Here is a 12,461-nt window from a genome sequence, read left to right as displayed (position 1 = left end):
AATCTTGTTTTAATGTTTTTATAAATTCTTGAAGATTCTCAATCTCATCTTTTTTTACTAAGTCACTGTGTTTGAACTGATCAAGTTCTTTCAATCTTCTAACGAGTTTCTTCATTATATTAATTAATAAAATCAAAACAAGTAATTTATTGAACTTATATTATTTTCTGATTATAAAAATAAAAATTTGTCACATTTTTTTAATCATAAAATTAGTTATTATAAGAAAATTGTTTAAATAACTAATAGTGGTTTGGAACTATTAGTCACACATTTTTTTTAAACAGAGTCAACCAATTAACTAACATAACAGTTAATATAGTTAACAGAAAACAATACTACTATAAATACAATAATAATCACTACTCTTTACTTATTCACATACTCATTTCTCTAAATCAACATCACATACATTATTTTCTCTCAATAATTATGGAGTTCAACCATTTTCTACCTGGGGTTAGATTTCGTCCAAATGATCAAGAAATAGTTGAATTTTATGTGTCTAACAAAAACTTCAACTCTCATCTTCTTCAACCTAATCACATTCAAGATGTGAATATCTATGATTTTCATCCCCAAGAACTTATATTCTTTATTATTCTATTATTTTATTAATAAAATAAAATATTTTAATACTAAATATTTGTTAAATCCAATAAATTATTGGTGATAGTTCAAACTGTAAAAATTACACTGCATCGTACCATTTTTTGCGGTGCGATTTCCGTGGTTTTTTAGTTTCGCAGTTGCGGTTTGGGAAATTAGAAAAATCACATGTGTGGGTTGGTTTAAAAAAAAATGATTAGAAAACGTACTATCTACACCACGAACACCCTATTTTTTTAGTACACTTAAAAATATACAAATACAAACAAATACATTTATAAAAGTTTTGATTAATATTTATTTATAATTATTTAATTTTTTAAGTATTATTTAATTATTAAAAAGCAAAAAAATAATTAGTGTTATCTACTGTACCCAGCTAAAATTGACAAACCCAAAATTGATGTTACTTTTGCCGTACGGTTGGAGTAATTATTGTGGAAAATCACATTATTAATGGGTTTTTGCAGTTGATGGAAATCTCAAAAGTTTTGGGTAATTAAGAAGATGACAAAAAGTGTTGTTTTTCTCATTTTGACAATAAAAATCTAAAGGCACGAGTAGGATTAGTCTAAGTGAATACTGGTGTCATATATTTGAAGAAGTTAAAGCAAAACAAGTAGTGCAAACCAACAAAGTAAAGCAGTTTATGGCGATTTTCACTTTTAGGCTAATCACTGTTATTTTGGTTTCATACACAGTTTCTTCTGCAATAATCGAGAGTATTAATGATGGGGTTGAGTCTTTGTACGATGGTGGTTCCCCATTGGTTTCAAAAGGAGCAAGCTTTGAGCTGGGTTTCTTCAGTCCAGGCAGCTCTAATAATAAAAATCGTTACTTGGGAATTTGGTACAAGAACATCCCTGTACGGACAGTAGTTTGGGTAGCTAATCGTTGCTCCCCAATTAAGGACTCTTCTGGTATGTTGAAGATAAACAAGAGTAATGGAAATCTGATGCTTTTGGGTGTGAACAAAAGCGTGGTTTGGTCTACTAGTTTGTTGAAACAAACCCAACAGACTAAGCTTCATCTCCTAGATAATGGAGATCTTGTACTGAGAGATGAAATCTCAAATACCATTTTGTGGAGAAGCTTTGATTACCCTTCTGATACATTGTTACCAGAAATGAAACTGGGGTGGGATTTGAGGACTGTTCTCAACAGACGTCTTTCGGCTTGGAAAAATTTTGAAGACCCTTGTCCTGGAGATTTCACCTATGGGATTGAGCTGAATCAAAAGCTTCATAATTTCCCTGAATTTTGTATGCGAAAGGGTTTTGCCAAATTTTATCGTTCTGGACCTTGGAATGGTATTGGTACAAGTGGAGCTCCAGAGTTAAAGCTTAATAGTCTTTTTTATTATAACTTTGTTCTTACTGATGATGAAGTTTATTATGTGTATGGAATGAAAAATAAGTCAGCAATTTCAAGAATTGTTATAAATCAAACCACACTGGTTAGAGAGCGTCTTATATGGATTGAAGAAAAACAAACTTGGAAACGTTACTTATCAGTGCCTAGAGATGATTGTGATAACTATGGTGTTTGTGGGGTCAATGGTAATTGTGTTATAGGAGATAATCCAATATGTCACTGTTTAAAAGGGTTCAAGCCTAAGTTTCAAGAGAAGTGGAATGAGATGGATTGGTCTGATGGGTGCATGAGAAATGTGCCATTGAATTGCAAAGACAGAAATAGAGATGGGTTTTTGAAAATTTCAGGGGTGAAACTGCCAGATACTTCAGATTCTTGGTGGAACAAACAGATGAATCTCAAGGATTGTAAGGGTAGATGTCTAAATAACTGTTCTTGTATGGCTTATAGTAATTCTTATATTAGAGGAGAGGGAAGTGGCTGTGTTATTTGGTTTGGTGATTTGATAGATATAAGGCAATTTTTGTAACGTCCCCGCTTCAAACCTCCATTGGGTCCTTACACCCACGGAATGAATGGCTCTTATACACGAGTACGTCACTCTAGCTGCTTCATGGACTGATGACTGGCCCTACAGACCAACACGAGTGTTTCCAGCGTGCTTTGTCCTCACTCGCACCCTTCTTGGGAAAACTTCCCAGGAGGTCACCCATCCTAAAATTACCCCAGGTCAAGCACGCTTAACTGTGGAGTTCTTTCGTGATGGGCTACCGAAAAACAAGACGCACCTTGTTGACATAGGTAGTACCAATCAATCCATTTAAGCTCTATTCAACTGTGTAGTCCCATACCTACACAGTCTCAGAATCATCCCACTAGACCTTCCCCAGGCGATGTGGGATTGCACAGCTTACCCGGTATTTCCCCTTACGGATCACGGGACTACTGACTGTCACAATCACCCCCCCTTACGGGGTCCGACGTCCTCGTCGACCACACTTCCGGCTGGGTCAAGGCTCTGATACCATTTTTAACATCCCCCGCTTCAAGCCTCCATTGGGTCCTTACACCCACGGAATGAATGGCTCTTATACACGAGTACGTCACTCTGGCTGCTTCATGGACTGACGACTGACCCTACAGACCAACACGAGTGTTTCTAGCATGCTTTGTCCTCACTCACACGCCTCCTGGGAAGTTTTCTCAGGAAGCGTGTGAGTGAGGACAAAGCATGCTAGAAACACTCGTGTTGGTCTGTAGGGTCAGTCGTCAGTCCATGAAGCAGCCAGAGTGACGTACTCGTGTATAAGAGCCATTCATTCCGTGGGTGTAAGGACCCAATGGAGGCTTGAAGCGGGGGATGTTACAATTTTCTTCTGGTGGACAAGGACAAGATTTACATATCCGAATGCCTCATTCAGAGCTAAGTACGATACCACCTAATTTGTTCCTTTTGCTTTTTTGTTTATGGTTACATTAGGCTGCTAGGCTTTACAGTGTAAAAACTATTAGGAGTCGTTTGGCAAAATTTTTTGAGTTTTAAAAAACTAGAAAACAGAAAACATCAAAATGTTGTTTTCAATTTTCAAAAATAATCTTTTTTGTCTAACATATTATATTTTATATTTTGCTCACATACTCGGATCCTAGACCCGAATCTAGATCCGGATGAGTTAATGTCATGGTATGGTGCTAAAATATTGATTTTTTTTTTTTTTAAGAAAATATCTAAAAACAGTTTTTAAAAATTTGTGCTAAACACTATTAAATTTTTAAAATGACAAAAAACTGTTTTCTATTCTTACTTTTAAAAACACAATTTTAAAAATTGAAAACTGAAAACACAGCCAAACAAGCTTATAGCTAAATGGAAATTCTTAATTGTATCATTTTTGTTTTTTGTATGTCAAAAAGGTAAATCAAAACGTAAGGTGGGAGCAATATGGATAGTTGTAGCTGCCATTGGAGTTGTGTTTTTACTTGGTTATTGCATTTACAAGAGGAGAGCTCTAAAAGGTAATGTTTTCTAAGTTTTAAGAAATTGTCTTGGAAAGTGACCACTTATACCATTTGTTGAGAAACATATGTTACATTTTGAAACCAATTGGTAATGAGTGGAGTAACACATTTTTATATATGGCTCAATATTCATTACAAAAAACTACTACTTTTGGTGACAACTGTTTAGTCACAGTATAATTTTTTTGTCACTAAATGTGACTTTTGGTCACAACAAAATATTACTTGTGACTAAAGCATAGTATTTAGATACAAGTTGTCACTAATTTAATTTTAGTCACAACAAATATTGTTACTAAAATAACATTTAGTCACAATAAATTGTAATTTTTGTGACTAATAATTTTATAGCCACAGACCTTTTAGTCACAACAACATAAGAATGATGATTTATAATTAGTCACAACTTTTTTACTTTTAGTCACAAGTTTTGCTGGGACTAAAAGTAAAATTTTTTGTAGTGATTTTATGTTCTCAATACTAATTAGTGAATTCTTAAAAAGTTTAATGACTGTTATGTTTGGTAGAATAATTTGTATACTTGTAAATGTTTCTTATGTTGAGCTGCAAAAACATTTGTGCCTTAACTTGTAACAGATGGAAGCGAAACAACAAACCAGAATGGCGAAGAGGACGACGACCTGGATCTTCCGTTGTTCAACCTCTCTACAGTTAGTACAGCAACAGATAATTTTTCAGAAAACAATAAGCTTGGAGAAGGTGGTTTCGGACCTGTATATAGAGTAAGTTTTGCTTATTTAATGTTACAAAGTAAAAAAACAATGATAAAGAAATGTAACCAATTTATTATAGTGTTAATTTCAGGGCATTTTGGAAGATAGACAAGAAATTGCTGTGAAGAGACTTTCAATGAGTTCAGGACAAGGAGTGAATGAGTTCAAAAATGAAGTAAAGCTAATTGTGAAGCTGCAACATCGCAATCTTGTAAAGCTTCTTGGTTGTTGCATTCAAGGAGAAGAAAAGTTATTGGTTTATGAATACATGCCCAACAAAAGCCTTGATTTCTTCATTTTTGGTTAGAATCCTAAGAATTACCAATTTATTGCCATTTTGTTGTAATTTTCTTAACTTGAAACTTACATTTACTAGATCAAGTGCAAGGACAACTGCTTGATTGGACGAAACGCTTCCAAATTGTATGTGGAATTTCTCGAGGGCTCTTGTATCTTCATCACGATTCAAGATTGAGAATAATACATAGAGATCTTAAAGCTAGCAATGTCTTACTTGACAATGAGATGAATCCAAAGATTTCAGACTTTGGGTTGGCTAGAATTGTTGGAGGAGATCAAATAGAACATAAAACAAACAGAGTTATTGGAACCTAGTGAGTACTCTTGCATGTTTCTTTCTATATAGATATATATGTATAATTTAATTATCTCTACTTGGTAATATTTTGCAGTGGTTATATGGCACCAGAATATGCGTTTGATGGGTTGTTCTCAATTAAATCAGATGTCTTCAGCTTTGGTATATTGGTCTTGGAGATTGTTAGTGGAAGAAAAAGTAGAGGCTTTCACTGTGAAAAGAATGGCCTTACCCTCATTGGACATGTAAGGAGCAATAAACTTCATTGGTAATTAATAATAGGGTAAATTGCGGCATAAATACATAATGTTTCAAATTGTATACACTTAAATACTTAATGTTTATTTTTGGAGGCAAAAATACCTAATGTTACAATTCTCTTACACCGTTATTACCACTTCCGTTAACTCATAAATATGGACACGTGGAGGGTTCAGATGCATTATATTTATTTTTATTTTATTTTAAAACTTAATATTCTTAATATTAGAAACTAAATGCTACTTGTTAAAAAAAAACGTGTTCTCATTATAATTTTTACATGATATTGACACTTCAATTCGATAATTATGTTCCATATATTACACTGGTTCACTCACCTATGGTAATTTAGTTTTTAATATTGAGAATATTAAATTTTAAAATAAAATAAATAAATGTAATGTATTTGGGCTCTCCACGTGTCCATATTTATGAATTAATAACGGAAGTGGTAGTAACGGTGCAAAAGAATTGTAACATTATGTATTTTTGCCACCAAAAATAAACATTAGGTATTTAAGTGTATAAAATCAAAAACATTAAGTATTTATGCTGCAATTTACCCTTAATAATACAGTATCTCTAAATTGTGAGAAAAGTGATGACATTGAATTTTTGGTTATTTTTAAGGCATGGACATTGATGAAGGAAGAAAGGGCATATGATTTGGTGGATGAGTGGTTATTAGATGAAAATCTTGATCAAGTGTTACGATGCATACATATTAGTCTCCTTTGTGTACAACATAATCCTGCTGATAGACCCACCATGTCATCTGTGGTTTTGATGTTTGGTAGTCAAAATGAGTTGCCTCAACCTAAAGCACCAGGCTATTTCATGGAGCCAGATTATGCAAAAGGAGATAATTCATCTTCTAATAATCATGAGTTGCTTTCCACAAATGAGATGAGCATATCACTCATAGAAGCTCGATAATCATGTATGTATGTATGTATTATTAGGGAACCTTTGTCCAAAGTCTGTTACTTTCAGTTACAAGTCTGTTGTAATCAGGGACGGACCCATTAAGATTTATGGCCTCCACTAACAAAAATATTGTATTTTAAAAAAATTAAATGTAAATTTTTTAATTTAATAATTATAGGCCAAAATAGTAGAAAAACCCCCACAAAATTAGATAAATTTAGTAAGAGTAATTATAATATAGCTATAAATATTTTTTTTATGATAAATAAGCTCCACTGTTATGTTAGTTACTAAGTCTTGGTCCTTTCACTAGTGATATATACATCACATTCATTTTGTACTTTGAGTGGAATAATACAACAGAATGATTCTTTCATTTGCTCTGTTTTTCTTTTCCTTTGTTCACCTTTGTTTCTCTTTGTTCATCTTTTACATTGCTCTTTCTTTTTGATCTTTGTTACAATGAACCGAAAGAATCATAATCATGACATGTATGTATGCAAAACTAAGAGTTGTTTTTTTTTTTTTTTACAATTTTCATTTGTAACCCATCAAACTCGATTGAAACCTGAAACCTGGCACAAAAAATGGGTGGGTTTGGTATTATATTTTCCAACACCCGAAATCTAAAAATCTGAACCCGAAAAGCTTGAAACCTGTCTGATGTGTAGCCCTAACAATGATTTTCCAGGACTTTGGGAGAGCATATTTATGGGCAAAGTATGGAAGAATAACAAAATAGTAGAAAATAATTGAAAAACTGATCTTGATGAATATTCTTATACAAAAAAGCAAAAAAAACATAATATTTTTTTTTTTTTATGTGATACACTACAACTTTTTGTTCACTTTTAATTGGTAGAATTTGCATCCAATTCAACTACAAACGCGATTAAAGTTAATCTAGCATGTGAAAAATAAGGGGTAAATACTATTTGGATCTTGTATTTTGTAAAAGTTACTAAATTGGACACTCTGTTTTATTAAATGATAAAATTGATCTTGTATTTTCTAAAATGGTACAAATAGGACCATGAATTGATTTTTTTTCAAAATAAAATTTAATTATAATCCGATCTAAAAGTGTTATGACAAAACTGTTTATATTTTCTGTATCTATTCGTATTAGGAATTGTTTTTAAGTTAGTTATATTAAAAAAAAGTTGTCAAAAATTAAGGTCAGAATCTTATTTTTACTATTTTGAAAAATACAAGGTCTATCTTGTCATTTAATAAAACAGGGGGTCTAATCAGTAATTTTTACAAAATATAGGATCCAAAATAGTATTTATCCAAAAATAAATGGTTGTGTGTTTAATCTTGTAAGCCACAAATACAACACACTAAGACAATTTAAAACTAAAATGACCTAACAGAACCTAGTTTTTAACTGCTGAAGCAAAAGCTAAGTCAGATAAAGAGAGCATTGCTAATGGGCACCTAACACTTTCTATAGGTGACGCCCTATAAATAGTTAACGTTATTCCCTAAAAGTTATTTTCTTAAGTTATATGAGATCCGATACTTAATTATGTTACGAAAATTCTGTTTATTACGCAAGTGTACGTATCAAGTAGTATCTCACGCAAGTGAGGTCGAACCACAGGGAATTGGATTAAGTACTACTAAATTATACTTATGATTCTATTTGGTAGAATAATAAGTTTGCAATTTAAAAATAAAGAACTCAGAAATTAAAAGGAAAATAACCGAAGATTAATCAAGATGAGAGATTAGGGAGGTGAATCCTATTGATAAGTTACCTATGTTAATGCCTAATTGCTATCCTTATCTCAATGTGAAAGACAGATTATAAATTAACCTAACTCTTTTCAGATCTTTTAGGTTCTAAATAATATGTTCTCTAATTAACTTCTTAATTAGATCAACACAAAATCAGCATTAAGCAATAATCTATTAGTCACTAGGCTATGTAAATAATCTTATCTCAATGCTGATTTTGTGTTGATCTAATTAAGAAGTTAATTAGAGAACATATTATTTAGAACCTAAAAGATCTGAAAAGAGTTAGGTTAATTTATAATCTGTCTTTCACATTGAGATAAGGATAGCAATTAGGCATTAACATAGGTAACTTATCAATAGGATTCACCTCCCTAATCTCTCATCTTGATTAATCTTCGGTTATTTTCCTTTTAATTTCTGAGTTCTTTATTTTTAAATTGCAAACTTATTATTCTACCAAATAGAATCATAAGTATAATTTAGTAGTACTTAATCCAATTCCCTGTGGTTCGACCTCACTTGCGTGAGATACTACTTGATACGTACACTTGCGTAATAAACAGAATTTTCGTAACAAATTACACCAATACCGGTATTACACAGAATAGGGTGCTAGGCACCAATAATGCCTTTAGCATTTCTCAAATAAAAATTGTATGCTTTTTTCTTGCAAGGATAACCGTTATAGGTTAGAGAATAAAATGTCGAAAGACAAAAGTAAAAAGATTCATGTCATCCAAAAAAGCTTACTATCTATTTTAATGACATGCTAAACCAATTAATGGGCCACAACATAAACACTGTATCTTATATAAAAAAGAGATACTACCAGAAAGTTAGGCAATAAAATTTTAATATATAAAAAAAAAAAAAAATCTGCTCAACCAACATATTTACAAAAGAAAAAATTGATCAATATTAAATCAAGTAAATAATAAACATATTAAAATTTGAAAACTTACAAAAATACTAAAATTTAGGTTAAATTTTATAAAAATACATCACACGGAAATTTTTCAAAAATACTGTGTTTTTATAAAACACTAGTAGAACACAAAATGAAACAACTCAAAACAACAGTAAAACAACTAAAAAACACCAGTAGAAAAGGGTTTTTATATGTGTGTGTATTTTTTTTTTTTTCATTTAACTTGCTCAAATTCAACTAATTCCCTTGTTTTTCCAACAACAAAACTAAAAATAGTTTGGCCTTAAAAAAAACTAAAAAAGTTTGGAGTTATGAGTCATAAGATGAATGAGGTTCAATCTTAAAATCAATTGACAAGGGGAGGAGTTAGTAGCTATTTTATTTGCACACCATCTTGGACAACTCGATCATAAGCGGCTCTTTTTCGAGAAATTTTTTTTTGGTTGAATTTAGGGATAAGATGAATGAGGTTCCAACTCAAAATCAATTGGCAATGGGAGGAGTAGCCCATTCGTCTTATATATTCTATTATCTTTCTACACATTGACAATGTGGGACTCTCTAACAAAAACTATGGTACACTAAACTCATGAAAACTAATTTTTTGATGGTAAAATAGGTTAAAAAATTATTTTGCTTATTTTCTTTAGTTGACTATTCATGTGTGTACATATGACATGTTTTAATTGATTCAACTCGTTTTAATTATTTTAAAATTTTAAAAATAATTAAAAAAAAATAAAAAAAATTAAAATGGTAAACAAGTTTTATTAAAATTAAGTTAGAATTAGGTTCACTAATAACTGTAATAACTGACAGTTAAGCATATAAACTAACAAGGGGACTGAAGATACATATTGGAAGGAAAATAGGGCCAAATCACAACCAAACAACCCTCAACCATTCTAGTCTTCGGCCAAAACCAACCTCAAGGGCTCGATAATCTCTTTATTGCTCTCTCTATTTCGAGTACCAACTGTCATAACTGAATTTTGAATCGTCGGTTATGAGGGTCCAATAATAGTTTAACATAGTCTTTTTAGATTGTACTAAAAATCAGTACTTGAATGAAACTCTAAATGATTCACTTTTTTTTAGCAAAGGGAAAAATTTATTCTAGTTTGACAGACTCACAAACAGCTCTAAGCGATGAGTTACAAGCAAGATCAAAAACACACTTATTTCGGTTTCACCAAATAGCATAGGTGGCGTTTGGTAACACTTTTTTAATGAGTTTTCTATTTTTAAAAGTGGAAAAGTGAAAATATTTTTCAAAAACATGTTCTATAAAACTGTTTTTACTTTTCAATTTTATAATTAAAAATCAAAATTTTAAAAACAAAAAAAAAATCACTTTCAATATTTTTTTAAACAGTTTTTTTTCGTAATCAATCTTTTGGATTACGACCAGACCCGGACCAAATCTCCTCCCCACGGTCCTGGCGCTGAACCCGGCTTCTGATTTGAACCCGAATCCGAATCCAACCCCGGACCTAGACCCGACTTAAATAAAATCAAAAAATAAAAATGAAAATGAACTTTACAGAACACACTTTTGTTTTTCTGTTTTTAAAATTGAAAAACAAAAGTTGTTACAAAACGCATTTTTGTTTTTTAAAAATAAATTTTTTTAAAACAAAAATTTTACTTTCATTTTATGATTTAAAAATTAAAAAACAAAAGTGTTACCAAACGGCACCATAGTAAACCGCTGAGAGAATGGCGTTACAAACAACTTCCAAAACCCGCCATGAAGTAATTTCAGCAACAATTTTCTTAGCAAAGCAACAGTCAAACTGGATATAAACAAGATGGCAGCAGCATAGTCAATCTTCACAGCCAAGATTAGTGAAACATAGATCGATTTGACATTGAATTTCCCCCTAGAACCAGAGCTAACCATGGCTAATTTGGTTATGTTTGGTGCTTGAATTAGTGGTAATATTTCATTCTGATGTGATCATTTATAACTAGTCAAAGTCAGCAATAAAGAAACACAATAAACAATGTAATCTCTTCTTCTTCTTCTTCTTGAAATTTTTCTATTATAGGTTAAAACTTTGAACAAACATTAATTACACAAATTTTTCTTACTAAAGACCATGAACTCTTGTCATCTTCAATGAAAATTTCATGCACACCAGCTTCCAAAACTTGCCTTAAAAACTTTATCTCTGAACAAAAATTAGCTTCTACATTCTTGGACAAATTCGATATAAAAAATTCACTCTTTTATCTTTTCTCCAACTCTTTCCAATTTCTCCTCGAAAACATTACTCTTAAGATGAACAGACATTGAGAAAAGCACATCATTATTGAACATCATAATGAGCGGTTTTCTTAACAAGGCTAATCTTATTCTCGTGGTCCCAAAATGGTCCAGCCAACTCCATTGCATCAATAAAGAAACAAATTATCTCAACAAACATGTTTTTAGCAACAGAGTAATCAGATTCTTCTAGAGATAAGCATTCGATTATAGTTAGAAGCTCATCAAGATTACGCGATACAATTTCATTACTTGCATTGGAAGTTAACATAAGTGAGAGAACAAAGTACTGAATGAGAAGGTTAGAGATTTGAGTGGCGATTTCTTCAAGAGAAAACCGAAGAGAATTGAAAGCAATTAGGCCATCGCCATTGCTTTTCGTGACATGTATTTCTCCCATCAATTCTCGCAATGTCAAATACCCTATTTCTCTCTTGTTCTTTGTTTCTTTTCTCCATGTCATTTCCATCAACTCTTGTAATCTTACTATGTAATCCTTCAAAGGTTGTTTCGGACCGTTTTGATACCTTTTTGGTATGTTGTACTTAATTTCGAAACCTCTCTTCACACTTGTCCAAATTCTCATTTAGTGTCTTTATAACAATCTTTAAAGATTCATTATCAACACTCTTCTTTTTCGAATCTTGTTCTAATGGTTTTATAAATTCTTGAAGATTCTCAATCTCATCTTTTCTTGCTGAATCACTGTGTTTGAACTGATCAAGTTCTTTCAATCTTCTAACGAGTTTCTTCATTATATTAATTAATAAAATCAAAACAAGTAATTTAATGAACTTATATTATTTTCTGATTATAAAAATAAAAATGTGTCACATTTTTTTAATCACAAAATTATTTATCATAAGAAAATTGTTTAATTAATTAAATAGTGGTTTGGAACAATTAGTCACACATTTTTTTTAAACAGAGTCAACCAATTAACTAACAAAACAGTTAATATAGTTAACAGAAAACAATACTACTATAAATACATTA

The 12,461-nt window shown here is 31.4% G+C and overlaps 1 protein-coding gene across 1 annotated transcript; it reads left to right on the top strand.

Annotated features, from left to right (window-relative positions):
- The first annotated feature begins 1,186 nt into the window (after nucleotides 1-1,186).
- LOC115697678 (G-type lectin S-receptor-like serine/threonine-protein kinase At4g27290) lies at nucleotides 1,187-6,673 on the top strand. Its single transcript, XM_061118747.1, has 8 exons — nucleotides 1,187-2,508; nucleotides 3,322-3,410; nucleotides 3,898-3,999; nucleotides 4,600-4,745; nucleotides 4,828-5,038; nucleotides 5,113-5,350; nucleotides 5,429-5,579; nucleotides 6,226-6,673. The coding sequence occupies exons 1-8, from the start codon at nucleotides 1,259-1,261 to the stop codon at nucleotides 6,529-6,531; spliced, it is 2,493 nt and encodes an 830-aa protein (XP_060974730.1). The 5' UTR covers nucleotides 1,187-1,258; the 3' UTR covers nucleotides 6,532-6,673.
- The last annotated feature ends 5,788 nt before the right edge of the window (nucleotides 6,674-12,461 follow it).

The sequence above is a fragment of the Cannabis sativa genome, chromosome 7, assembly GCF_029168945.1.
Source record: "Cannabis sativa cultivar Pink pepper isolate KNU-18-1 chromosome 7, ASM2916894v1, whole genome shotgun sequence".
Classification (NCBI taxonomy): Eukaryota; Viridiplantae; Streptophyta; class Magnoliopsida; order Rosales; family Cannabaceae; genus Cannabis; species Cannabis sativa.
The sequence above is the reverse complement of the archived record's forward strand: the minus strand, read 5'-3'. Positions and strand labels throughout refer to the sequence as shown.

Excerpts from the sequence above, each read along its gene's own strand:
- LOC115697678 (XM_061118747.1), top strand. The coding sequence starts at position 1,259 with ATGGCGATTTTCACTTTTAGGCTAATCACTGTTATTTTGGTTTCATAC. Across the intron at positions 5,039-5,112 it reads CCTTGATTTCTTCATTTTTG|ATCAAGTGCAAGGACAACTG; the intron begins GTTAGAATCCTA and ends TACATTTACTAG. Across the intron at positions 5,351-5,428 it reads AACAGAGTTATTGGAACCTA|TGGTTATATGGCACCAGAAT; the intron begins GTGAGTACTCTT and ends AATATTTTGCAG.